Genomic DNA, 27,898 nt, shown 5'->3' on the forward strand with positions numbered 1-27,898 from the left:
GGGGCGGTGCGGTGGGAGGAGCGGTCCTCACCGGGCGAGGCTGTATCTCTCCTTTACCGGGGCGGTTCTGTCCCCTGTCCCTGCCCATCCCGGGGCGGTTCTGTCCCTCCCCGGGCGGTTCTGTCGCTGCCGGGGCGCGGCTCCGGTGCTGCTCGCCATGCGGGCGGGCTGAGCGGCGCCGCCGCCGCCTGTCCCGGGCAAGGATGGCCTCCAATTTCAACGACATCGTCAAGCAGGGCTATGTGCGCATCCGGAGCCGGCGGCTGGGGGTGAGTGCCCGGGGCTGCCTGCCCACGGCTGGGCATTTTGCTCTTTTTTTTTCCCCCCTACCACTCCTTTGTCCTCTTTTTGCAAACTGAGCTCGGTGGGTTTTTCCACAGGAAAGGAAAAGGTGGGGAGAGAGGAATGAAGGCACCTGAATGTGTGTTATGTATAGGTGTGGATGTAGATGTTTATTTTCTCGTCTCTCTGCCGGGGATGCTGCGCTGCCTCCACCTCCCATCCCTGCCCTGGGTTCCGAGCGCTGCTCCGGGAGGGACCCGGGGCTGGCGTGGCTCGGGCAGGGCTGAGCTGAGCTCTGGAGCCGCGGTTTGTGCTGCCAGTCAGGATTTTTGAGGTCCTGCGTGGGACAGGTGAAGCTTTGCGGTGTCTTCGGGGCTTTTCGAGTCGCTTGAGTTGCGCGAAATGAGAATTCCCGCGGCCCCTTTAGCTCTGGTTCCGTACCGCGGGTATTTTCGGGTTGTTTCGCTGCCGTGGCGTGTTCCCGGTTCTGTAGGTGCTGCATGTGCCGGGAGTGGCCGGGCACTTCCCTCAGTGCCTGGGCTGGGATGAGCTCTGGAATTCCAGGGCAGTTCCCTCAGTGCCTGGGCTGGGATGAGCTCTGGAATTCCAGGGCTGTTCCCTCAGTGCCTGGGCTGGGATGAGCTCTGGAATTCCAGGGCAGTTCCCTCAGTGCCTGGGCTGGGATGAGCTCTGGAATTCCAGGGCAGTTCCCTCAGTGCCTGGGCTGGGATGAGCTCTGGAATTCCAGGGCTGTTCTCCCAGTCCAGCGGTGCCTGGAGAGCTCCGTGTCCCTGAGCGAGCCTGGCTCAGGGGGATGCACCTGGAGGGAGGCTTTGTGCTGTATAAAACATTTTAGCTGATGTATCTTCCTCTCAGGACTGGATTGATTTCTTGTGTTTATTTAAAACTGTTGGGTTGGCAATTCAGAATTTGTTCGTTTCGGGGGAGCGTCTGTGGTGCTCTGAAAGCTTTTGCTGCCTCACTGCAATTACAGTTCCCTTCTCTGGCTGTGCCCATGGGCAATGACTTCAACACGGTTTGGGGAACTTGTGTCTCCCTGGCTGCTTGGGAAACGGGAGAGCATCAAAAAGGTTTCTTCCATCAGGCTGGATTTCTCATCCCTGCACTCACAGGCACAGTTCATTGTGTAAAACCGTGAGATCCTGTGACATTTGGAGGGAATGTCATTCGGAGAGCACTTGTAGTAAATTTGGCACAATTGGTGTGTCATGATTCAGTCTCATTGCCGAATACATAATGTTCACTTTGCTCTGGTATAAAGGATGAGTAAGATTAAACTCTGATCCATTTTTCCATACTGTAACAGTGAAGCTCAATGAACGTGTGAATAATGTTTATCTAACTCCACAATAGCTGTAGATGCTGTCAGTGCTGGAGCCTTTCCTTTATTAAGGTTTTCCAGATCACTCTGAGGGTGCTGCTGGTGAGGAAATGTTGGATGCCCTCTTAGGAGATGTTCATGTGACAGCTGAATGCAAAAATAGAGAAATGGAGAATGACACCGAGTCCATGGAAGTGGAACAAATGTGAAATGTTTCCTTGGGAAAGACAGTTTGGTTTTTGTTCCAGTTCCAAAGGTTTCTGTCGTTATCAGTGGCTGGAAGTGCAGAAGGGCTGATGCAAAATGCTTTTGTGAAGGAGCCCAAGCTGAGCCCCAGAGAGGTGCCCGAGGATGAGCCCTGAGCTGCCCCAGCTCTGATTTTTCTGTCCTGACAGCATTCCCGACCCTGGGAGCTGCTGGGACCTGGCTGCCACTGCCAGAGCTGACGTGGCCAAACCCTGCTCCATTTGTTGGGGACACCCAGCCTGACCAGCAGCAAAACTTTTCTCTCCTGCTGCTTTTTCCAGCTTGGCAAGTGCTGGCCCGTGACTAGAGAGCAGATGTGGCTGCAGATTCTTCCTGTAGCATTTTCTGCAAGCTGCTTGCAGCCCTGATTTGCAGCAGCCGGGCAGAAATGGGTAATTATGATCAGGCTGAGCGTGTCCCTGCTCCTTGCTGCACCTTCCTCCTGCTGCAGCTGTGAGGTGACACCTGGAGCTGCACCTGCCCTGAGCAGAGCCTGGATTCAGCCTCACTCGGTGCCTGGGGTGAGCTTGGCTCCTTCAGAGGGTGAAGGATTTGTGCCAACAGGTTGTTTTTGTGCTGGGTAGGGCTGTGGGACACTCGGGAGCTGAAGGTGGGAAGGGAAAAACGCTTGACAATATAAAACAGTAACTTTGAGACAACTTTCCCATGCTGTGAAAACATCAGGAAGGACGAGGCTGCTCCAGCCCCGTGTTTAATTGAGGATTCCAGGAACCCTGAAAACAGGATTGCTGTGGAATTGAGAGGGATCTCAGCACTCCCTGTGTGGCAGGATGTGAGTGGGAGTCACTGAAATCCATTCCCATATTCTGGTGGCACAGCTGTAATCAGAGCATTGCCTCTCCAGGCTGAATGCAGCTCCTCTGTAATGCTTTGGTAATTCCATCTCCAAGGGAACTGGGAGCAGAGCTTGGAGCCACAAATTACCTCAAGAAATGACTTTCCTGAGTAACTGGGGTGCAGGTGCCACGTTTGGAATGGAAGGGGTGCAGGGAAGCAGCTTGCTCAAATCCAAAAATCTCTTTTAAAAGGAACGTGACAATTGTGGAAGGCCCTACTTTGTAATTCCAGAATTGAATTTAGGCTAATTAGTTTTGCACCTGAACTCTTTCTGTGTGCTTGAAACGTGTGAGTTTAATTGAATATTATTTAATAGAATAGTTTCCATAGCAACATTTGTATCACATGGGTCTTCTGCAGAGCCAAATATATTCAGGAGAAAGCTCACTCTTCCTGACTCTTTCCATCCTTATAGGGAGGAGAATAATTCCCTGGGCTGATGGTGTCAGTCTGGTGTGTCATTAGCAGTGACACACACGAGCTGTGTGCTGGAAACTGCTGACAGGGCAGAAGCACAACCTCGCAGAGTTCTTTAAACCAGGAAAAAAAAAAATCGGCTTTGCTTTGGGAGGAGGGATTGTGTCAGAGACCACCAGGAGCTGTGTTCTGGGGAGGAGCACACTCAGTGCTTCTGCAGCCACCTCGCAGCTGATTCAGGGGTTTATATCTATGTACAAAGCAGGGCTGTTGTGTTATGACCTCTCCCTGTCTAAAAAGTCCTTTTTGTGCTCCTGATTTTCAAATCGTGTCTCATTCTGTGGTACAGGTGTGACCTTTCTGAGGGGAAGTGCATCATGGAGACGTTTCCCTAATGGAAAAGCCTGTTCTCTTTTGATTTTTGGGGTGGGTGGATGTGAACACACCTGAGCTTTCTTTTTAGGTTGGGCTGGCTCAATTAAAAATACCCATTAAAATCAAAACAGGAGCAAATCTTTGAAATGGAGGGGTTTGTAGCACTGATGAGAATGAAGAGCTGTAGAAGGGAAAAAAAAAGCTGAGGCTTTGTGGAGGGTGGGAGCTCCCAGTGGGGTGTGCTGGTCCCAGGCTCACACTTGGGTTCCAATTCCCCTTCCTGTGTCCAACCCTAAACTCCTGTGACTGCTGGGGCTACCACAGGGGAATGATTCCCTCTTTAGTGTGACCCTCCTTGAGGACAGAAATTGGATCTGTGTGCTTCAGGTTTCTGTGCTTGGTGAGCCTGACTGGCCCAAAACATCTTCATCACATCAAGGGGAAGGAATTTGGTGTCAGGGGTGTCCTGCAGCACTGAATCAGGGCCAGCCCCTGGCAGGGATCTGTGGGAATTCAGCCTTCAGCTCGTGGCAGGAGGGAGCTGAGCCTGCCCCAGCTGTGCAGCCAGCTGTTTGTGCCTGGGAAATGCTGAGGAGGTGTCAGCAGTGCTCAGATATTGCTGGGTTGACTAAAAAACTCAGTAAAAAAAAAAAAAAAAAGTTCTTCGTTTTCTGAATTGCCTGCTTTACTTTGATTAGTGATTTACTGGCAATGTTAAACTTACACCTAAAATGAGGGGGATGTGAAGCCTTCCTGTATTTATTTGAGTGGTGGGTGAGGAGCTCCCTGTTGCACAGTGCAAGACTGAGCTGGGAAAATCCAGCAGTTTTGTCCTGTGGGTTGTTCCTCAGGAAGCAGAGCATCAGTGCTGCCTGCACATCTTTGTTTTTGATGGGAAAACTTCAGGCTCATGCATAGAAATGTGGAGAAATTGCTGCACGAAGCTCAGGACTTGTCCCCTTCAGCAGCAACGTTTGATTGTGGAAAGCTGCAGAGAGATCCAAGCTCTCAGGGTTTGCTGGGATTTTAATTAAAGCGAGTCCTGTGGCAGCTTCATTGAGGAGCTGGGTGCTGCACGTTGGCAGTGACATGTACTTTGACAAGTTCTGCACAGCTCTGATTCTGTGAAACCCTGTGGGAGGAGAGGCAGAGTGGGGGAGAGACAATCTGCAGGACTGGAACCATATGGTGGCAGAGATTTGGTGCTTGAATCCATGTGCCAGCAAGTTAATATGAGGATTTGAAGAGCCTGAGCTGTGAAAACTGGGAAGAAGAATGATGTAAGGCTGGGGGAAGGGGGAAGGAGAAGGAAAAAGTTGTCTGTATCTCCATTTGAAGCAGCTTTATTAATAAAACCCTGTTCACCTATGCAGCTCCTTTCAGTCTAGAAGTTGGAGACAGGGAAAAACTGAACAGATTTCTCAGGCACCAACTTCAACCTGCAGGATATTAAACCCACTGGAAATTCAGAGTTCTGCTGAGCTGCTAGATAAGGTGTTAGAATATATTCACAGATATTAAGATTTCTTATTGCTTGGAGCTTGTCAGTGGCAGCAGGGATGGGATCCAGAACATTCCTGGGCAAGTTTTCCTTGAGCTGGTGAGAGGAGGGATCCCAATAAATGCCAGGCAAGCCCCATATGGGCACTGGGGCCAGAGCCCTGTGGGTTTTCTGTGGCACAGAGTCCAGGTCAGTGTTTTTATGTGTGGGGGGTCTGAGCTGGGCTTTGCACCCCTCGTTGGTGCTTTGCCATCAGTCTCTGTTTCCCCTCAGAGCCAGGATTAACAGAAACACGATTGAGGTGATTCTCCTGTTGGGGCTTGGGTGTTTATTGAATCTTATCAGAAATTACAGAAAGTACAACAGCACCTCCAGCTCCTTCTAGAAATGGGAAAAATGGTCCCAGCTGAGGCTGCTTCAAGGCCTTTTAAAGCTAAACAAACCAATAAAAGTTTAACACCTCCATTATTTATCCTTTAACCCAATAATGGATCCCCACCACCCTTAGAGTGACATTGACCAACCAAAGGTCACTGCCTGAGTTCTGTGGAGAAGATGAACAAAGACACCACCCAAAATTCTCCACCTTGTCCCATATCCACCACTGTACTATAAAAACCTCAAATTTAAAACCCATCACCCAGTGAAAACACACACACCTGACCCACCACACATTGGGGATTTCTAACTCATTATTCACATTTCCTAACTCATTATTCACATTTCCTAACTCATTATTCACATTTCCTAACTCATTATTCACATTTCCAAGCCTTCTCCCAGGTTCCAGCTCCAGAGCAGTGTTTTCCAGGGGGTCAGTGCCTGGAAGCACAGAAAGCTCCAAATCTCCAGATTTCTGGGATCCAGCATTGATGGGGTCAGCTCTGGGGCTGGGCTTGCAGAAGGGTTTGTCATTTGGGTGCTGTCCCCTCGTGTTTGGGGATCAGGGTGCTCAGCCTGGCTCTGGAGGAAGGAAAAGGAAATTTTGCAGCTCCCATGGTGGAATCACATCTTGTTTCTTTTAATGTTTGGCTGGTGGGAGCAGCGTGGAGAGAGAAGGGTCTTAATTTGTTCCCAAAGAACCCCCTCAAAATCCAAAAAGGACAAACCTCAGAACTATTCCTGTTTTTTCCCCTACAGACCATGATTTGGAGTACAAAACTCTTGCTTTGATGCTGTCCCATTTTAGGAGGAGGAATGGCTTTTCTGGTGCTTTCCAGCCTGTTTTCAGATCAATCACTTTCTGTGTTCTTCTTTGGAAGATGGGCTTCGTTTGTGAAATAAATAATCAATTCCAAATGTTTTCATGGACTGGATTGACTCCTGAACAAGTGCCCCTTACCCATTTGCTGTCTTTTCTAACTTTATTATAACAAGTTTAAAGCAAACCTGACCCTTTCCCCTTTATCCCAAACCCTTCCCTGAGCTGTTGGATCCTGGATCTCTTTTCCCTGTTTGCTCTTCCTTTGGTAGAAAAATCTGTGATTTCACCCAGCCCTGCAAGGGTGTGCCAGGCATGATTTCAGTGAAAGAGAAAAGAAACCTAATGATAAAAGGTGAAATTTATTCTTTGGTGCTTCTGGTGCCTTTTCATCATCAGTTCCTGCCCCAGTGTGAAGGAAAATCTGCTGCTGCTGTGCATGGGCATTGGCCTGCAGTGACATCAGGGATAAATAACATTCTGCAGTGACTGTGGAAACATTTGAAAGAAAGTAACAGATGCAAGGGCTGCTCCTGAGACTGACATCTTAATTTGAGACTGACATCTTAATTTGGTGGTTGTGTAGCTTCAGGAATGCCATGGAAGATGATGGACTTTTCCATTATCTTTTTGTCTGACTTCACCAAGTGCTGTCAGAAATACCAGTGAGAGTTCAAGCTGTTGGAATTAATATTGGTGGGTTTTTTTTTTTGTTGTTGTTGTTTTACTGATAATAATGTCATTTGTTTCAATTCAGAAGATCAATAAGGTAGAATGAGTGCAGTAATGTCAGTGTAGGAGGTTAAATTGTCCCTTTACTTGCCAGGCAATGTTTGTCTGGGGAACCATCAACGAATTCTCTGTGTTTGGCAAAGGGAAATTTCCTGTGAATGTCTCCAGGAAGGTGAGGGGGGATGTTTGCTGATGTTCTGAATTAACTCATCCCAGTGAGTGCCAGACTCCTGGCACGGTGCTCGTGGTAAAGCACAAGTGACTATTCCCTGTTAAATGGAGGAGTGTAAAGCTTTTATAGACGTTTTTAACGCAGCTTTCTCCAGTTTGTGGATCTTCCTAAATGTGAATGAACTGCTTTAATTACACAGCTGGGATGTGAGGAATTCGTACGAGTTGGGTTTGTCCATTTGAGCTCATGGGGAGAGGAACCTGGAGCAGGGCAGGAGCACTGCAGGGGCCAGGGAAAAAGGGAATTCCACCAGGGGAAGATTGCCTCTGGAATCCTTGTTTTATGCAGTGTTTCTTTGAGTCAATATTGGTCCATTCCCTTAACTAAAAAAAAACAAAAACAAAAAACAATAAAAAAGAGCTTCATGTCCTGAGGAGCCCAGAGCTGGACACAGCATTCCAGATGTGCCTTATGGGGGAAGGGTCCCTCCAGATGTGCCAACCAGTGGGACAGGATCCCTCCAGATGTGCTGGGGGAGGCAGGATCCCTCCAGATGTGCTGGGCAGAGGGGCAGGCTCCCTCTCACTGCTGCCAAAGCCCCGTTCTGGTGGAGCCCATCCTGCAGGGACTCCTGGGAGCAGAATTTTGCTCTTCCATGCAGATCCCCTCGGGTTTCACAGCTGCTCCCCAGCAGCCCCACAGTGACCTGTGGCTGCCAGGCTTTGGTGCCAGGAGTGAAGGGGAAACGTGGAAGGAATGGGATGAATTTACCTGGTGCAGGCAGTGCTGGACTCACCTGCACACCTGTGTGGTGATGGCAGAGCTGGGTTTATTGCAGGAAAAATCTCTGCTGCTGCCTGCAGCTCACAGGTGAATGGCAGAGGTGAGAGCAGGGAATGGGAGCCTATTCCATGATCCCATCTGGGAGTGAGGTGCTTGCAGGGTGTTTGTCACCTCTGCAGCTCCTAACAAGCACCATCACCTGTTCTGCAGGTGTTTTTACCTGCAGGTGTTTTTATCCTGTCCTCAGGTACAACTGAGCTGCTCAAGGATGGAGGAGCTGCAGCTCCCGTGGCAGCTTAGTGCTGGAAAATTGCTTTACTGACAGAAAGGCTTCATTCGTGTGCAGCTTCTGCCCCTTTTTTTGTTTTTGTTTTTTGTTTTGGTATTTTTTGTGGGTTTTTTGGTGTAATCTTAAAATCACGAGTCCAGCTCTGAAATACAACAAGTGCAGCTCTGAAATGCAGAGGCTCCTCCAGAGGATTGTGTGCCGTGGGGGGATGGAAATCTGAGTTTGTGAGCAAGCCCAGGTGTGGAGCAGGTGCCAGCTGTGCCAGCTGTGCCAGCTGTGCCTGCTGCCGTGTCCTTGGCAGAGCTGGGGGTGCCTCTCACCCACCCAGAGCAGCCTCTCGCATCCCATGTCCTAATTAGTGAGCTCTGGGAACTGTTAATGAGCCTGTGGAGTTGGAGAACCCCAATCGGGTTCTCTGTGACACAGAGGAATCGTCCCAGCCCCTGGTTCTTTATAAACTCCAGGTTTTGGGTTCTGCAGCTCCCTCATCCCGCAGTGCTGATTCCCAGAGTTGTGCCATGGCCTGGCCCAGCAGGGCAGCAAATCCAGCTGCAAATCCAGCTGCAAATCCAGCTGCTGCCAGCAGAGCTGCCCTCGCAGAGCCCAGCTTTAGCCTCCAGTGAAGCCTGTACTATTTTTCCTCCCCAGTTACAGTCCCAGGCTGATTCTCTCCTATCCGGTTTCATGCCCAGAATTAACTGTGCCCGTGTACAAAGCTTAGCAGATGTTCAAGGAGCCAAATGTGATACTTAGCTCCAGCCTGGCTGGTTTTTTTCAGCTGTCACTGGCGAGGGAGTGTTTCTGCTGTAAATGTTTCTTGGCTCTTCTTTTGGAATGGCTCCTCTCTCCCCTAATGGCCTTAAGCAGCCCTGAATTATAACCTGTGTATGGTTTATAAAAACCCCAACAAGGCAGCAAACCTGTACTTTGTAGGCTGTAGGTCCGTGAAAAAGAGGAAGAATATTTCAGATAATGCTCTTTGTAATGATGCCACATCCAGCTCATCAGTTTTGCAGGGAGAGCAGACTCAGGTCTTGCTTTTGATGCCTTTTAGGTCACATTTCAGAAACACCTCCCAGTGTGCACTGAGTAGAGGAGGGAGAGAAGTGGCTCCTTTACAGCACAGTTGAGATATTGCTGGGGGATAAGCAAGCTCTAAACCCCAGCCCTGTCTCCTTAAAGACATTTTCCATGGTGGGCTCTCACTGTCCCCCCTCCTGGGTGTCCCTGTCCCTCGAGCTCCTCGGTGCTGCTTCAGGTCCTGCTGAGCCACAGAATCCTTGCAAAGCCCTCGGAGCTGTGCCAGAGGATTTCACTGTGAGCTCCCTCATCCCCTGGCCAGCATCTGTGACTCTGAGCCCAGCACTGCTGGGTCCATCAGCAGGGTGAGGGCACATTGCTGCCAACCTGCTTTACTGGCACTGCAGTGATTCCTGGAAGCTCCTGGAAGCTCCTGGGTGTCCTGTGCGAGCTGTGTGACAGCCCAGTGCTCCAGCAGGCTGGGGTGTCCCAGCACAGGGGATCCCCTCCTGGATGCCAGCAGCATTTCCCACTGGAGCTGCCAGTGCTGCTGGTGCTTCCCTGGCGTTGTCCCCGAGCACAGTGGGGACAGTCCCTGGATTGTCAGGACATCCTGGAGCTCTTGGCTGTCTCTGCTGGGATCTCACAATCGCAGGGTTGGAAGAGCCCTTCAAGGTCATGGAGTCCAGCCCAGCCCTAACACCCCCACTGAACCCGAGTGCCACATCCAGTCCTTCTTTAAACACACCCAGGGGTGGGGACTCCACTTCCCCAGGCAGACAATTCCAGCACTTTCAGTAAAAACTTTTTCCTGACATCCAAGCCAGATGCTGCTGCCCATTTCCCTGCGTGCCTCCATGTGTCACAGACTTCAGGGGGGGTTGGCAGTGAATCTGCTCTGTGGAATCAATCCTGAAGGACCAAAAAAACCCCAAATAAATGAAGATATAGGACAAAGCTGCCTTCTGATTGCTGTGTCAGGCAGGAATGCATCTGTGGGCTCAAATCCAGCTCTCAGGTGTTGAGAGCTGAGGTTGGAGAAGTGGCTTTGAGCCCGAACCTTTAACAAAAATCTCACTCCTGGTTGATGTAATTCCAGCTGGGGAGGGGAGAGTTTTTGAAGAGAAAAGACTTTAAAAGCCTGATGTTTCAGAGCAGTAGAAATCTGTTGTGACTTGCATGAACAAGAGTTAAAGAGTGCACAGATTCCTAAAGATCTGCCAGGCATTTCTTTGTGCCCTGACCTTGCAGCAAGTCCTGGCCAGTGCCAAAGCTGGGTTTTGTAACTTGATGAAAAAAAACCTTTGCAATCCTGAGTGGTGTTGTGAATTCTGAATGCAATCAGGAACAAGATTCCAGCCTCGTTCCCCATTAGCAGCTGTGGCTGACTCTCATGTGAAATATTGTTGGTGGAGATGCAGCTGGAATGAGGGGAAGGAGGGAGGTTTATCCTTCCCCAAATGTGTTCTGGGGGGGGGTGGGGAAGGAAAAATCGAGATTATTTTCATTAGTGCCCAGGAGAAGGAAATATCTGGGTGCAAAGCAGCCTGGATTGATGCAGCGATCCTGAGCTGCTCGCAGGGAACGCGGCTCACTCCTAACACATGGAATGGGAATTGTGGGACAGGGACATTGTCCCGGTGCCAGGAGCAGGGCTGGCTTTGCAGACAGCACGTGGGCAACTCTGCTGCTGCTTTCACACAGCCACGGATCCACTCTGCAGGGATCATTGAAGTTCCAGTTGGAGACATTCACAGCCGTGGGATTTTTTCCAGTGATCCATTTCTGTAATTGTGCCACGCTTATGTTGTGGCTTTCCAGGGTGAAATTGGGCTGAACAAGCTGCCAGCGTGGGGGGGACGTGGGCATGGGCAGGAAAAGGAGAAAGGAAATCACAGGCAAGCCATAATTCTATGGAGGAAATAATTCCAGTGAAATATTTGGTGGGCTCTTCCATTGTGGGGTGTTCCTTAGGGTCACCCAGTCCTGCTCAGGTGAGAGATGGAGCAGAGCTGTTGGTACCCAGAGCTCTTGGTGGGAAAGCAGCTCTGCAGGAGCAGATTTGGGATCTGCTGCCTCAGCCACGTGTGGGGAGGGCAGGGCATGGACTGAAGGAGCTGCAATCTGTCCCTCCTGCCACAGCTTCATTCTCCTGGAAGCACAGCAAAATTCTAAATCCCATCCCATCACAGATTTCCTTTGGGCTGAAAATGATTTCAGGGCTCATTTCCCACCTTTGGAGACTCTGAAGTGACAAATTAATTTTTTTTCCTTAAATAGAAGAATGAAGATCCAAAGCCTGGCTGGTTGTCTGTGTAAACAGCTCCCTGTTGGAAGGACCTTGGACCTGGAATTCCAGCCCATTGGAGACTCCCTCCCAAAGTCCAGCAAAGCTCTCAAATGATTTTCCATCTGCAGCCTTCAGGGTGTGAGCTTCTACCAGCCTTGGGTAAAGGGGCAGCACTTTCTTCCTGAAAAAAAAAAAAAAAAAAAAAAGGCAAATTTCAGAAGACACTGAGGAATTTTTGGAGCATTGTGCTGTTCTTTTACTGTTTCATGTTTCTAGAGGTTACCAAAGTCACAAAAGGCAAATTCCTGGCAATATCCCAGGGTTCCTGTGAGGCATCCCAAGCTGCATGAGAGAACTTGCAGCTCCTGCTTTGAAAAAAAAGCAAAGTTTGTGTTTATTTGACAGCAAGTTCAGTGTCCCTGTAGGTGCAGCTCGTTGGAATTCTTTGTTTTAGGGCAAAGAGCAGAAAAACACAACAGGGGAATAAAGCAGGGCAGCTTCTCCTGGAGGTTCATTTGTTCTCAGGGGAGAAATTTGCCAGCTGGGATTTTGTGCTGCTGTTTGTGACCTCCAGCCCCTCTGGAATAACAGACAAGGGTGGGATTGTTTGTTTTAGGAGTAAAATATCTCTGCTTTCCTGGGATGTGGTGGAAAGCACATATCTTAGTTTTTAAAACTATTTAAAGCTATTTTAACCCCCTGCCTCAAAACGTGAAAAATAACCTTCCCTCTCCATGGCAGGGACACTGCCAGGGATGGATCTGCCTGGGTAAAATAGAAAAAAATTCCCCTGATTCTCTCAGTTTTGGGGTTTCAGAATATTCTCAGGCAGAGAGGGAAGGTAAAACCAGGGGTTGCTGTCCTGTGTGATGACCCAAACCCTGGAGCATCCTGGAAATGAGGGAGGGAGGGAGACCTGGCAGTGCTCCCCTCCTCTAGCTGAGCACAAAATCACCAAGGGCTGCATTTCCAAGTGACTAAAATGCTCTTCCTCATACCTGAAACACAAATTGTTCCATCCAGTGAGCATGGAATAGAATATTCCATAGGATAAGAAACAAAATAGAATGTTCCATATGATGAGAAACAAAAGATTTTAATTTAGAAGCTAAAACCTGCATTACCTTGCTCCAACCCTCATTATTTTTGTTCAGGAACCAATCTAAATAAACACCTGAAAATGGCCAAATATTGAGGGGGGAATGTGTTTTGAGGGCACAGAAGGGGGGCAGTGCCCATTCCTGATTCCCCACCATTTTTTGAAGGTTTTAGGCAGATTTCAAGTGAGGGTGTGTGCATCCTTCTGAGTCTGTTTATAAACACAACAGCAAAGGAATCTTCTCTCTTTGGCCTCCTAACTGCTAAAGTTAAAACAGCAAGGTTTTGAAAAGAAAAAAAGCTGAATATTCAAACTTTTGACCATCTCTTTTGAGTGGGGTTTTGGAGATTTTTTTTCTTTTTTTCCTTGTCACGTTTGAGGTGAAGATGTTGGCCCAGCAAACCAAATTCTCACAGGGCAAATATCCAAAGTGTCTCCAAGCAGAAGGAGGTGCAGATTTAAATTGTGGCTTTGGGGTGTGAGCTGTCATTGTGATTTCTGAACAATTCAATTCAAACATTTGCATTAAACAGAGCAGGCTGAGTGGTCAAAAAAAAAGCTGGAAAATGGGAAAAAAATCCTGAAAAAAATGGGAAAAAAATGCAGTTTCAGCTGCAGTCACCTCAAGGGTCCTGCCAGGAGTGTGAGATGGGGTGGGAAAGGTGGGGGGAAAATGATAAAGCTGGGAGAAACAGCTAAAACCTGGTGAAAAAACACAAGCAGTCAGTTAAAAACCTTTTTTGGGTTCAGCAAGGCAGGTAGAGCTGCTTCTCATGGACATCAGGACTTTTTGGCCCATCAGGGCTCTGAGCTGTTTCAATGCTGACAGCAGTGAGATGCTGTAAACAAATTACTGATGGCCTGTCTGATTTTTTTGTTTTGTTTTGTTTTTGAAATCACACAAATTTTGGGGGCAGTTTTGATTTCTTTGGAAGGCACACCAGGTGTTCTTTTGGGATCAGAGGTGGAGTGTGGGCTGGGAGAAGTTGGCAGGGTTGGTGATTGCTGCAGGCAGGGTGAGCTCAGCTGAGAGCTCTGGGTGCACCACAATTCAGGGATGCCTGGCAGCATTCCAAGGAATGGTGGTGGCAGGAGCTGGAGGGGTGCAAAGGTGATTTTGAAAACCACTCTGCACAGAGTCTGCCCCAAATGACTTGGATTGAAATTCAGTCAGAGCCTGGGAGCAAAGTGCCAGGATGGTTCTGGGGTTCTGCAGTTCAATAATCTGCTTTTTTCATTGTTAATAATTCACTTTCTCCTTGTGTTCCCTTGGTTCACAAAATGCACAGAGTGTCACCTCACACACAGGCATTTCTGGCTGGATCCAAGGAAATAGGATGGGACTCTCCAACAGCTTGGGCTTTTTCCTCTGAGCTTCTGAGAGTCCAGAGCTGATTTAGGATTTCCCTTCTCTGGGAGTGTTGATGATATTCAGGTCAGTGGAGATGCCAAGTTTATTTTTTTGTGTCTCCAGATTTACCAGAGGTGCTGGTTAGTGTTCAAAAAAGCTTCAAGCAAAGGGCCCAAGAGGCTGGAGAAGTTCTCAGATGAACGAGCTGCTTACTTCAGGTGCTACCACAAGGTAAGGCACAAAGATTTCTCCAACTTTTAGTACTTGATGTAATAGCAAGAATAAAATCCAAAGTTCTGTGTATTAGTTAGCCTGAAAATTGATTTTTTTTCTTTTTTAACTCTTAAAACTCTTTGTGTGTGCTTCCATTCAGTGAAATAGAGATAAAATAAATTCTTTGCAGCAAATATCTTGCTAAGCACGTGGAAAATGACTTTATTGTTAAAGCCTTTGGCTTTTCTCAGCCCTTTAAAATCACATCTGAAATAAATACTTTGCAGTGGCTCCTGCTCCTGATATTTTCATCCCAGGGAACATGGGAATTGCAGAAGCACTTGGAGGTTCCCATTTTCCTGGGATTTTGCCTCTGTGGGAAGGCAGGAGCCAGTTACAGACACGAAGAACATTTTTACAGCAGTGATGGTGTGAAAAGCTTTGCTAAATTCACTGGTCCTAAAAGAATGAAGAATTTCCCTGCAGCCACTGCTCAAAGGCTGCACATTTTATATTCACCTGAGAATTTCTGTGTGTCATTCTCCTGGGTATGGGGGTGGAAATAAGAAACCTTTTAATTTGTAATAATTGTAGGTAAAAACTGCAGGTTAGGAATTATGGGCATAAATTGCCAGCAGCTCGAGGCTGCTCTGAGTTCACTGACAGATATTTAGGAGGAAATAAATCCTGAGGGAATCCTGCTCTCAACCCTGTCTGCATGCCATGGAGTCTGTAATTGATTGCTCATAAAACCTGGGGCTATTTCTAATAAATCAGGCCCAGAAATAATTCACATTTCTATTAGGCAACTTTTCAGAAGGAATTTTTTTTTTTTTCTTTGTTGTGTGAAGGCTGCACAGTTTGTGTCAGAACCTCCAGCTCTGTGTGGAACACTGCATTTCTTTTATTACAATTCTGTCAATAATTGATGCAAATTTGAATTTTTTTTTTTTTCCATTGTGTTAATGCAATATGTGAGCAGCACCTTGGGTGATGGATATGAAATCCAAGAGGAATCTGAATGAGGGCTGGAATTTCTTCTCTTTCCTGAAATTCCAGGGGTTAGCACTTGTTTGCAGCCTGGATCTGCAGAGTAAAGCACCAAGGAAAACCTCACTGGCTCAGAGGGATTTTCAGTTTTAAGCCAAGCTTAGTCTCTACTTAACAGTTACTTCATTTCAAACTATTGCTTCTCCTATAAACTTAATTTCTGGATGTCTCTAGTAGCTGATTTGACAGGAATGAACGATGATCAAAGTCCAAAATCAGTCACTGAGAACTGACAGACAAATTTTGGGCAGTTTTTTATCAGAATTTTGCCAATCACATGGACAGGACCTCCAAGATCACCCAGTTCTGCCTTAGGGACACTTTCCCCTGTCCCAGGTTGCTCCAAGCCTTGTCCAGCTGGGCCTTGGACACTTCAGGGGTGGCTGTGGCTGATGAAAAGTGAAAAAAAAAATTGATTTTTCTGGGGTTCATTTGGATTTTGAGAATATTCTCAGGCAGAGAGGGAACTGAAGCCAGGGATGATGAGTGAGGCTGATCTCTGGTTTAGAGTCATCAGCTCTCCAGACTGACAGGTCTCCTTTATTTTTCACAAACCTCACTGAGAGGGAGCTAATGAATATTAAATGGCATTTCTGGGCAAAATGTGCTCATTTATAAAGAGCACAGGTGGATAAAAATGAGGGTTTAAAAAAAAAAAAAAAAAAAAGCCTTGTAAATGTGTGAAATTTAAATGTGGTGAATGATGGAGCTTGTGAGAGTATTAAATATGAGCTGCTGGAAAAAGAGAACTTGTCCCTGCTGCTCTGTATTAGGCTGGAGCTGAATGATTCTTATGGAAATCACAGTTAATTATTGATAAAAACACCCAACAAAAGATATGGCAGTGCCTTCAACACTCACTGCTTTCCACCTGCTTTTCATTTATAAACATTTCAGTGATATTCTTTATAAAAAATGTTGGGATTTTGGTGCTCCAGCCCCGTGCAGAGCTCTGGGATGGTCCCAGAGCTGCAATTTCTGCTGTGACAATTCTGGTGCTGGCACTACGGGGCAGGACAAGTAAATTAAAAAAAAAAAAAATAAAAAAACAAAACCAAAACTCAGGCAGAGCTGTGATGTCGAGTGTGCCATGAGTGTGTGCTGATAAATCCAAGGGTCAGACAGGCAGGTGAGAGCAAAAGCTCACCTGCACATCCCAGGGTTCAGGAATGTGCTGCCAGCAGGATGCAATTTTTATTGCAATATTAACGATTCTACTGGCACATCACAAAGTCAAAAGAAATAAGAATTTTTTTTTCCCTTAAAATTAACTCCTACCTGGGCTCTGGAGTGATTCTGAAATGGAATTCCAGTGATTCTGGAAATGGAATCATATCTGTAAAACCTGAGTGAGGACTCAGCCCATCAGTCTCAGGAGAAGTTTAATCCATCATAAAACCCTGAAGGGCAGCAAAGGCAAATGATGATCAGAGCTCATTTCTCACCAGCACCTGCCCCCCTCACTCCAGTGTTTCCTTCTGAGGTTTTCCCATTTTTCTGGGATGGATTCAAGTGCAGGAGTGCTGGGATTTGGTTGTGGTGGCACCGTGGTGGCATCAGTCCCCAGGGCTGAGGATGCAGCTCCTGCCTTTCTCCAGGTGAATTTTGGGTCCCCAGCCCTGTCTCAGTTGTGCCTCTGTTATTTTGGAGAATCTCTTTTGGTTTTTGTGTTTGGATGTGTCCTTGTCTGCAGCTGTGCACAGGGAGTTTGGACATCCTCACCACTGGAGGTGCAAAACAGAAGTAAGCACTTTTCTTTTTTTTTTTGTGTCTAATATTAACCTTTAAATCCTTTCTAATCTAATCTTGCTCTGTTTTTTAAAAGTGGAAAGGTCAGAGTGCCCTGAAATAAAGGTGGTGTGAGCACAGTCATCTGGAGCTTGTGGAGTGAAGTGGGAATTTGCATACACAAAGCAAATTGCCCATTTAATTCCTCTGGTCCCCCAAGGGAGGGAGGGAGGGTAATTAGGATCCAGGCTACAAAATCTGCACAGAGAGTTGATTTTCAGGTGAGTGTCTGATTTTTCACTTGTTAAGCATAAATAAGCAACCACAAATTGCCACATTCTTGAACAAAACAATACTGGAGAAGGGAAGAAATCTTTATTCCTTTGGATTTTGTGATGTGCCAGAAGAATCCTTAATATTCCAATAAAAACTGAGCTAATTGTGTCCTGCTGACAGGAATACTCAGAGCCCTCGAGGGGTTCTGAGTTTGAATCCAACTGTATTAATCTTGCCTTGAAACAGCAGAAGTAATTTGAACAGTCTTTTCTGTCTGCTTATGGAATAATCCATTTGGAAAATTGGATTGTGGAACTTGTAATTGTTTTCCAGGCAAAATTGTATTGGCAAATTAAATGTTTCAAGTCTGACCACTGTGCTAAGAGGGAGCTGCTGAACATTTGTTTTAATGATTGCTATCCTTTGGCTGAGAGTGAAGGGTCAGGGATTTTAGGGGATTAAAGGAACTTTTCAGGGGGTTTTGGTGTCTCCACTAAAATTGAACCCAGTGGGGATTGTGGAATGGTTGTGAGGAGGAGAGGAGAGAGGAAGAGGGAAGAAGAGAAAAGAGGAGAAAAGAAGAGAGGAGGGAAAAGAAGAGAAGAGAAAAAAAGAACAGAGAAGAGAAGAGAAGAGAAGAGAAGAGAAGAGAAGAGAAGAGAAGAGAAGAGAAGAGAAGAGAAGAGAAGAGAAGAGAAGAGAAGAGAAGAGAAGAGAGAAGATTGAACTGGATGGGCTTTTAGGTCCCTCCAACCCAAACCCTTCCATGACTTTATAGAAAATTTAATCTTTATTTATACTTAGCAGGTCAGAGATGTGCAGGCAGATCTTATAAGCAGGAGTGAGCAATAACATTTTCCATTAAATGTTCCCCTGGGGTTTCCTGGGAAATGTTTTATCTGTTCTCATCATGGGGGCAATTTTCAGTAAGCCAAGACAGAGCCATGAATCCTTAATTAAGATTAAACCCCAAGGTGCTTGGGAACCATTGTGTGGGCAATAAATATCATCCCTGGTGTTATGCTCTGAAATGCTCCCCTTATTTGAGAATTTTGCACTAATTCAGCAATGCTTGGGATGCTGAGGATCATTTTTTTTTTAGGAAATTGCTTTTTTGGAGTGCTTTTGATGGGAATGGGAGGGATGGAAGAATTTTGGCTGAGTGGATCTGTCAGGCTGGAGCTCTGCTTGTTCTGCCAGCTGGGAAATGAGTGATTGATTCATCCCTGCTCCTGGTTCAGAACTCTCTCACCACACAGCATTTTAGTTTTTAATCTAATCAAATGCATTTCAATTCTATGGATTGGCATCTTAATGCAAAGGAGGCTTGGAAGGGAAAAGGAGGGGGGAAATATGCAAAGAGAGAACTTGAAACCTCCACAAAATATCATTCTTGTGATTTCTCTGTCAATGCTGCCTTAGGTCTGATATTTGTGGTTAAGCCCCCATTTTAGAATTAAGTTGATAAATGTTCCCTGATCTCAGATAAATAAAACACACATGGATTAGACTAACCATGAAAACACTTGTTTTGCAAGAGCCTGGCAGGAGGAGAGCTATTTTTAAAATTAAAAAAAAAAAAAAAACGGGGGGAAAAAAAAGGAAAAATGACAAACTTCAGCCTCAAATATTTGCAGGTGTTTGGTGCCTGGGTTCCAGGAGTGTGGGGGTGCTTGCAGGCTGCAGTGTGAATTCCAGGAGGATGTGCCAGACACTTTGGACCATCTGCTGTGCCAGGGGGAGCAAAGGGAGGGAGCTGGGCTGGGGAGGGCAGGAATTGACAGCAGGAATCAGATACCAGAAATCCTGATTTTTCTCCTCCCCTGGGAGCTCTGGCAGCAGGAATTGCTCCTTGGATAAAGCTCTGGATGGTGCCAGGAGCAGAATTCCAGAGTGGAGAATATCCCTGGGACTGGGGAAGGTGAAGGCAACCTCAGCCCCTGGGGCAGCTCAGGGAATCACCAGGAAATCACCAGGAAATCACCAGGACACTTGGAGGTCCTGCTCTGTGAAATTCCATCACACCAGGGCTCTCACACAGTCAGTGCACCACAAAACGAGCCAGGATATTGTAGCAAGCATTTCTCAAAATATAAATTCCCATTTCCCCCCCCCCCCTTAAAATTCAGAGCTAAAACACAAATTCTAAAGGATTTGGTGAAATAATTGATGCAATGAACTATAGACAGTGTCTGTTTGTGTGCTCTGTCTTCACCCTCTGCTCTTGTGTTCATTTAGACAGAATTTTTACTTAAAAAGATGAATTAATCTCCCAGAAAAGGCAGCCAGACCTCTGCAAAGGCAATAGGTGAGAGATGAACAATGCTTGGGTAATCTGCAGTTTCCCTTGCAGGAAATGCCAAGGTGAATGCTGTCCTGAGTGGGGAAAAATCTGATTTTATTTCCCCTTGCATTCAAATCCTTTCTTGGCATCAGAGGAGAAGATCTTGGGCTGGAAGTTGGCAGCTGCAGTTTGTGCTTGGCCTGCCCAGGGATTGTCCCAGGGAATTCCTGACAGGTTTGAGTTGAGCTCTGAGCAGGGGGGATCTGCTCCCATCTCAGCATTTCCTGGGAAAGGGTTTGGAAACAAAACCCCTCGTGCAAAATTAAGCCAAATGATCAAGTCTCAGTTTTGACACTTCACAAAATCTTCAACCTGGAGGCTGGGAAAAGCTGAGATTTGGCAGCTGTGCTGAAGGTTTGTGTGTTCCCCATGGGATGCTCCTTCCATTGCATCCCTCTGCTGCTGCCCCTGGGATGAGATTCTGCACCTTGGCTCTGTTATTTATTTTTATTTTGGGGAGATGTTGTCCATGAACTCCTCTTTGTTCCTCCCATTCACAGTAGGAAAAGCTTTTCTGGGGTCTTGTTTGGAAATGTGATTAATTTAAACAATTCCTCCTGAGCCAAATTTTGGGGCATTGCTCATGGGTTGTGAGGGTGAAAGGTTCACGTTAGAAAAATGAATTCACTGTGTTATGTATTCACTAAAGCTGTCTACAAGGTAATACCAAATTTTCTATTTTTTGGATGTAAAAGCTGTTTTCCCAGTCATCATTTGGCAACCAAACAACAGAAATCTGTGTTTCTGAATCTTTAACACTAAAACACTTCCTGACAACGAAAACTGTGATTTTATTTTTGCTTTTTTTTGTTGTTTTTTGGGGTTTTTTTTGGAAGTGGACCATTCTAACAAATCCTCAACTCTCCTTCCAAACCAAAGCAATGTAGGGAGCAGTTTCTGGAGCTCCACGTGGGTGAATCTTTTAGATTTCCATCTCCTCCTCTCCTTGCTTCTGCTGCACCCAGGTTGGTTTTTCTCGTGCCCTTCATGTGGAAGTTGCTCAGGCTGGAGGGAGCTTTGGTCCCACGTTTTTTCCTGGCTGAAATTCCATCAGGGTGGTGTCACAGTGAAGTCTTGTAGAGCTGAGAGAACTGGAGGACGTGGCTGCTGCATCTCCCAGGGGAAGATGGAATTTCCTGGGGAATTTCCTGGGGAATTTCCGAGGTGATTCCTGCCAAGGCTGCATCTCCTCAGGAGCCACCACAGCGATTCAGAGCCTGCTGCTGCTGCCTCACCTTCTTCTCCCTCTTTTCCCTTCTCTCCTCCCCTTGCCCAGACAAGAATGGACAGATCTTTTCCCAAGCTCCTCATTAAAATCCCAAATTGTGCTTTTCCAGGTCACAGAGCTCAATAATGTGAAGAATGTCTCGAGGCTGCCAAAAAGCACAAAGAAACATGCTGTGGGCATTTATTTCAGTGATGACACCTCCAAAACCTTTGCTTGTGACTCAGGTGGGTGAAATGACCAGGCTGCTTAGAAAAGCTCAGAACATTCTTGTGAAATTATAAATACCATGTACCTACACACAGATTTTTTTTCTGGGCATTTATACAGAGCTTGAGGCAGATGAGTGGTGCAAGGTGCTGCAGATGGAGTGCCTGGGAACTCGGATTAATGACATTAGCCTTGGAGAGCCTGACTTGTTGGCATCTGGAGTAGAGAGGGAGCAGAGTGGTAGGTACAGAAATATTGGCTTTCTGAATTTTTAATTGTATTTATTTTCAAGCCTTTTAGATTGTACATAGAGATATTGGAAATAAAGAGGAGCGAAAATTGTTTTTCCAAGCCCTCCTTGCTGTTTTGGGGGGTTGGTTTTGGTTGTTTGGGGGTTTATTTTTTGGGTTTTGGTTTTAGTTGCTACCAGAGATAATAAATAAGATATCTAGAATTATTTTGGAGTAGCACTTCCCTTTCTCAGATGAGTTAGTTGCTCTTGGAGATGGGAACTATTTGTTGTGTGGTTTTTTGTTGTGATGTGAGTGGCTGAGGCTTTGTAAAGAGAATAATAAATAACAGTAATTGCATGCAAAACCTGAGCCTGTGGCTACTCCACTTTTCCTGTGCAAATGAGCTCATTACCTGCACAAGCAATAATGGATTTATTCACACCCACAGCTTTATGAGCTGTTTGCAAATACCAGGATTATGCTGGTGCACTTCTCCTCAGGCTCTGAGTGCACACACAAGTATTTGATGCCCTTTGGGTGCAGCATTTGACTGCCCCAAACGTGGAGTTGATTGTGCTGCAGGAGGGAATTCTTTGTGTGGGAATGAATAGTTCTAAGTGGAAATAATAGTGTAAATAGAGATGGAAAATAGGAAATTCCTTGAATGACTTGCACACGTGTGCTGGGCAGGGATTTTAGACTAACCTTTTGTTTTTCTCCCAGAGAGATTCAATGTGTATTTGATGCCATCCCCTAATTTAGATGTGCATGGGGAATGTACCTTGCAGATAACATTTGAGAATATCTGTCTTTGGGACATCCAGAATCCCAGAGTCAAACTCGTCTCCTGGCCTTTAAGTGCCCTGCGGCGCTACGGGCGCGACCCAGCCTGGTTCACCTTCGAGGCAGGCAGGTAGGTGACAGGATGTGCCCTGGCTCTGTGTCCTGGCTTCACAGACAGGTGTCTGCCCAGAAAGGCTGCAGCCTCTTGTTTGAAATGGAGAATGTAAACCCTGCTCCCTCCGAATTATTGTGGTTTTGAAATGAAGGGGCTTTCGGGTAAAAGATACGGGGATAGGAATAACAGTTCTTTACTAGGAAAATGAAAATAGAAATCCAGAATTACAGAGAACAAACCCAAAGCTGTGGCAGAGTGAGAATCCAGCCTGACCCCATCAGGTGCAGTCCCATCCTCCTGCAGTGACAGACGTGGTTCTGCTGGAGCAGGGCTCCTGCACAAGGTGCAGTTTTCCTCCAAAGCTGCAGGGATGATGGGGAAGGCTCTGGTTTTCCTCTGGGATGCAGTGGGAAAAGGCTGCTCTGCTGTTCCAAATCTCCCCTTTGATCTGGGTAGGAAATGCTCGGCTCCTGCCCTGGCTGGAGCATCTCCCCATGGGATGATGGAATTTGATCAGCCCTGCCCTGGGACTGCATGGCCATGAACAGGAGAGATCTCCTGGAGGGAGGATGGGCTGTGGGCAAGATAAAGAACACTGCAACAGCTGGGTGAACAGCTGGAACATGAACAGCAGAGATCCCCACAGAGATCAGGATCACTGCCCCAGCTGGGTGAACAGCTGGGGATAGAATCCACACCCCTGGACACATCCTGCATTGCAGCCTAAGACACTGGGGCTGCCTGAACCATTTCCAAAGGGCTTCTGAGGATAAGGGAGCTGATCTTCAGCCAGAGGCCAGGCTGGAGCCATTGTGTCAAAAAACTAAACAATTAAAATATTGAAATGAGTATAAACCCCCTCCAAAAAACCCAATTAAAATGCTGAAATAAATATAAACCCCCAAAGAACCCCAATTAAAATACTGAAATAAATATAAACTCCCCAAACCCCCCCCAATAAAAATATGGGAACAAATATAAACCCAAATAAAACCCCTCTTCATCCCAATTGAATGGAAGCAGTGGGATCCCCAGGGATGCAGGGTGGGAGCTGACAGTGTTTTATGGCATTGTACAGAATTATTCTTAGATAAAGCAGTAATGAGCCAGAGATTTGGTTGGAAAATCTGGGAAGAAGAGGTGAACATAATTCCAGAGTTTGTACAGGGTTTGGGCACAGAGTTTTGGAGTCTTTATATTTTTTTAACTTTTTTTAACTTTTAGCAGAAGTGAAGAGCAGTGGGGGCCAAGTTGTTTCCCAGAAGCAAATGAAGGGACTCCTGTTTTCCACTGATCTTTCTGGGTTTCTAAGGAAATTGAAAGGAATTCCTTGGTTTAGAGGGCTGGTTCTGGGTTTCTAAGGAAATTGAAAGGAATTCCTTGGTTTAGAGGGGTGGTTCTGGGTTTCTAAGGAAATTGAAAGGAATTCCTTGGTTTAGGGCTGGTTCTGCATTGCTGCTCCAGCTCAGCTGTACCAAGCTCTGGGTGGAGCTGGAGCAATGCTGAACTGAACCTTCCAGTCCTAATGGGGAGATGCTGGAGGTGTCATTTGAGATTACAGAGTTACAGCAGTGAAAGGGAAACAGATCACACAATTAACTGAGCCAGAAAGGGAAGAGGAACTGAAACTTCCATCCCCCATATCAGTGCAGGATTTAGTTCTCCTGGGGAGGGGAAAGGAGAACATTTTCCTTTAGCTGATCATGCATTAGCTGTGACAGGACAATGCAGTTGGGACACTGAGGATTTGTATTTATTGTTCCAAGGGGAAGACAAAAGTCTGCAAAACTCATTAAAAGACAAATTAATCCTGCCTGACACAGATTCCAGATAAAGCCTAAATATAAAAAAATCTGGGTCTTGTGCAGGAACTCTCCAGAGCTTTTGCACTTGGGAAGGACCAGCTGAGTCTGGAGAGAAGAACCAGACACGGCCTGGAACAATAAATGACACCAGGGCTGCGAAGAAACACGGGCAGAAATAATGGGTTTAATTTTGGGGTTTTATTTTTTTCTTTTCTGTATTCCCTATATTCTTATATATAATGATTCTTATATTCTTACTCGTATTATATTCTATAATATTCTTATTATTCTTATATATATTCCATATACCTATACATATACATATACATTTATTTAGTTATTTATTTATTTTTAGTTTTGTAGACTACTGTAAGCCTTAGTAGCTGCTTTTCCCAGTAATTTTCCACAGCCTTTCCCTAGGCAGAAAGAAAAAAAAAAAATTGCAGAGCTCCAAGCCCTGGGGGGTGCAAGACTCCTGTGCTGTTTTGGTTCTTCCTGGGAACCAAAATTAAGAACAACTCTTTGAGTTACATTTCATGGACAGAGCACAGCCAGTGCTGAGGGGAGACTCCAGAAAAGGGGCTTGACCTGAGGGGGAATTGCATCACCACTTGTCCTCCTAATTGGTTCTTCTTATTAATTATGCTAATTTCCTGAAACCTATCAAATGTACTCACTTCTGTGTGGGGATCTTTTGTGGACATCTTTCCATTCCTGAATATAATATTTCAATATTTTCAAATAACAATCCACTTTTATATCACCTCCTTACTGAAACGACCTCGAATTTCATTTCCAGGTTGGGAAAAGGCATCAGAGAGGTGGAAATAAATTTGTTGCCCCTTTGTTTCCTCAGCCCTTGTGCTGGAGCAGTTTTAGAGCAGCACGGGGAGGGCTTTGCTGGGCTCTGGGGGCTGGAAATTCCCGTGTCCCAGCTGGCTGCCCTCGTGCCTTGGCAGGATGTGTGACACGGGAGAAGGGCTCTTCATCCTGCACACCAGGCATGGAGAAGCCATCTACCAGAAGGTTCACTCGGCTGCCCTGGCCATAGCTGAGCAGCACGAGAGGCGGCGGCAGAGCGCCAGGAACGCCATGGTACGGCAGCGGGGGTGGGAATGGGATGGGATGGGATGGGATGGGGATGGGATGGGATTGGGAATGGGATGGAATGGGGACTGGGACTGGGATTGGGGACTGGGAATGGGATGGGATTGGGATTGGGGATTGGATTGGGATGGGATGGGGATGGGATTGAGATGGGGATGGGACTGGGATGGGGATGAGGATGAGGATGGGATTGGGAATGGATTGGGGACTGGGAATGGGAATGGGATTAAGACTGGGATGGGATGGGGATTGGGATGAGATGGGATTGGGACTGGGAATGGAATAGGGATGGGGACTGGGAATGGGATGGGGACTGGGATGGGGATCAGGATTGGGAATGGGATGGTGATTAGGATTGGGATGGGAATGGGGATCAGGGATTGGGATTAGGATAGCAATTAGGATTGGGATGACAGTTAGGATTGGGATGCAGATTAGGATTGCAGTTGGGATAGGGATTGGGATGGAGATTGGGATTTGATTAGGACTGGGATTGGGATTGACCCAATAACCAAACTCCTGTGGCCCCCAATGCAGCACTGACTGTCCAACCAAAAACTGCCTGAAATCATGGAGAGGAAGGAAGATGAGCACAGAAAGAGACACCACCCCAAATCCTCTATTCTGTCCCACACCTATTACTATATTATAAAAACTTCAAATTTAAGACTCTTCACCAAATGAAATCACACACTTCCATTTAACTACACACCCCTGGTTTTAACTCCATCACTCAAATTTGGGAGCCTTCTCCAAGCTTCAGGTCAAAGGCAGAGTTCTGCAGGGGGTCAGAAAGCACAGGAAGCTCAAACCCCCACGTTTGTGGGATCCAGCATCCCAGCACACGCTGCAGATGTGATTTCCCAGCCCCTGCGGTGGCAGTGCTGGTGCTGTGCCCTCTCGGGCTGTCCCTGACGCTGTGTCCTGTCCCTGCAGCTGCAGCTCAAGAGGAGCGAGCGGGCGCTGTCCCTGGGCACCGTGGTGCCCCTGCCCCGCAGCGCCTACTGGCACCACATCACCCGGCAGCACAGCACGGGCCAGCTGCTCGGCCTGCCAGGTGAGGGGGCTGCTGGCACCTGCCAGGTGAGGGGGTGGGCACTACCTGACACCTGCCAGGTGAGGGGGTGGGCACCACCTGACAGGTGAAGAGGGCACAGTGCCTGGCACCTGCCAGGGGGGTGGTACTGAGCCTGGGCACTGCCTGACACCTTCCAGGTGAGGGGACACTGCCTGACACCTGCCAGGGGCGTGGCACTGAGCCTGGGCACTGCTCTGTTCCATGGGGGTGGCACTCATGGGGGTGACACTCATGGGGTGACACTCATGGGGTGACACTCATGGGGTGACACTCTTGGGACTGACACTCACCCTGAGCAGTGCTCTGTTCCATGGGGGTGACACTCATGGGGGTGACACTCACTCATGGGGGTGACACTCATGGGGGTAACACTCACTCATGGGGGTGACACTCATGGGGGTGACACTCACTCATGGGGGTGCTCAGACCTCGGAGGAGCAGGGCCAAAGTCAGCACCGTGGAGCTGTGTTTGTTTTCAGAATTAAAAACCCCAACCGAAAAAAAAAAAAACCGAAAAAAAAAATCCCCCCCCCCAAAAAAAAAGCCTTAAAGGAAATATTTTCCCTGGTTCTTCCTTTCCAGCACTAGAGGGGGCAGGCAGCACACGGAAAGCTCCAGCCAGGGATGGAGGGGACAGCAGAATTTCCATTCTGGCCAGAGCTGCTCGGGGATGAGGGCAGGGGAAGTGTGGTGGCACATTGGCCCCACTGTGCCTTGCCACGGAGCCCTTTATTAAATCGGGAATTCCCTTCATTAAATCAGTAATTCAGCATGGAGCTGGCACGAGATCAATAGACTGCATGGGTACAAACCATGTGGTTTATATTTAGAAAAAGATCTTGCTTGTTAGACTGGAAGAAAAGGATCTAAAAGAGCATTTTTACATTTTAAATGCAAGTCAGAACTTTGAAAAAAAAAACCCAAAAGATTTGCTTTGTACAAGTTTCTGTTCTGAAGGAAGTGGTAAAGAGAATCTGCATGGATATTTCTGAGCTGGAGCAGCAGATTAAGCAGGGTTAGATGGAATTAATGAATTTGTGTGAATCACTGACTGGGGTGCCTGTGTTTAACTGGGGTTATTCTGGTTTTTTTTCCATCTGTGAAGATGTTTCCAGCCCGGTGAAGCTCCATCACACGGACACTTTTCCAACCTACAGGTCAGAGCATTGATAAAAATCCAGGAAGAACTTGACAAACTCTTTGTCCTCTGAAAAACTGTCCCAGTGCTGATGACAACCCAGGATGGAAACGCAGAGAAGTTCAGGTTGGACGAAAAATTCTTGCAATAGAAAGGATTTTTTCAACTTTGCCAAAAGCAGAAACTCTTCTGTGGATATTGGGGAGAGGAAGCAAACCACCAAACCCTGTGGTGTAACTTTTATATCTTACAGCTGGACAGAGAAAAACTCCCCAAACATTTCCCCCTGGTTTTGTATGATAGGAATGTTGTAAATATGTGAGATTCCTGCTGTAGTGTGGTTGTTTTGTCTCCTGACTCTGCTGGTTTGTGGCAATGCTTCTCTTTAGTTATTCCCATTATTCTTACCCTATTCCTCATCTCTGGAATGGTGGCCAGTTGGAAGCAGCTCTTGGATACAATTTTTCCTGTTTGAAGATTTGATTGATTTCTTTTAAAAGAATTTCCGCTTTCCAGTATTTATTTCCATCTCTGTAAACATTGAAAATAAAATTTAAAAAAAAGTCCCACACAATTTGTGGTGCAGTGTTCTTTGTCATTTAATTAGCACAAATTGATTTTCTTCTAGGACAGAA

At 46.7% G+C, this 27,898-nt stretch overlaps 1 protein-coding gene across 5 annotated transcripts; it reads left to right on the forward strand.

Annotated features, from left to right (window-relative positions):
- Positions 1 to 60: 60 nt before the first annotated feature.
- DOK5 (docking protein 5) lies at positions 61 to 27,837 on the forward strand. 5 transcript variants are annotated; one of them, XM_014876081.2, is made up of 8 exons: positions 61 to 269; positions 14,082 to 14,189; positions 20,907 to 21,021; positions 21,125 to 21,244; positions 21,961 to 22,150; positions 24,900 to 25,035; positions 25,984 to 26,104; positions 27,231 to 27,837. In XM_014876081.2, the coding sequence occupies exons 1-8, from the start codon at positions 204 to 206 to the stop codon at positions 27,293 to 27,295; spliced, it is 921 nt and encodes a 306-aa protein (XP_014731567.1). In that variant the 5' UTR covers positions 61 to 203; the 3' UTR covers positions 27,296 to 27,837. The 5 variants fall into 5 exon arrangements, 4 of the variants coding, with proteins under 4 accessions (XP_014731567.1, XP_088031245.1, XP_088031246.1 ...); XR_015807369.1 differs by having other exon boundaries at positions 65 to 269; positions 24,740 to 25,035; XM_088175119.1 differs by having other exon boundaries at positions 65 to 269; positions 25,984 to 26,130.
- Positions 27,838 to 27,898: the final 61 nt, after the last annotated feature.

This window comes from Sturnus vulgaris, chromosome 17, assembly GCF_052056855.1.
Source record: "Sturnus vulgaris isolate bStuVul1 chromosome 17, bStuVul1.hap1, whole genome shotgun sequence".
NCBI classification, from domain to species: domain Eukaryota; kingdom Metazoa; phylum Chordata; class Aves; order Passeriformes; family Sturnidae; genus Sturnus; species Sturnus vulgaris.

What these genes read in the sequence shown, in the direction of transcription:
- DOK5 (XM_014876081.2), top strand. Translation starts at nt 204, where the DNA reads ATGGCCTCCAATTTCAACGACATCGTCAAGCAGGGCTATGTGCGCATC. An exon ending in AGAGCGCCAGGAACGCCATG is followed by an intron (nt 25,036 to 25,983) that starts GTACGGCAGCGG and finishes CTGTCCCTGCAG; the next exon opens with CTGCAGCTCAAGAGGAGCGA. An exon ending in CCAGCTGCTCGGCCTGCCAG is followed by an intron (nt 26,105 to 27,230) that starts GTGAGGGGGCTG and finishes CCATCTGTGAAG; the next exon opens with ATGTTTCCAGCCCGGTGAAG.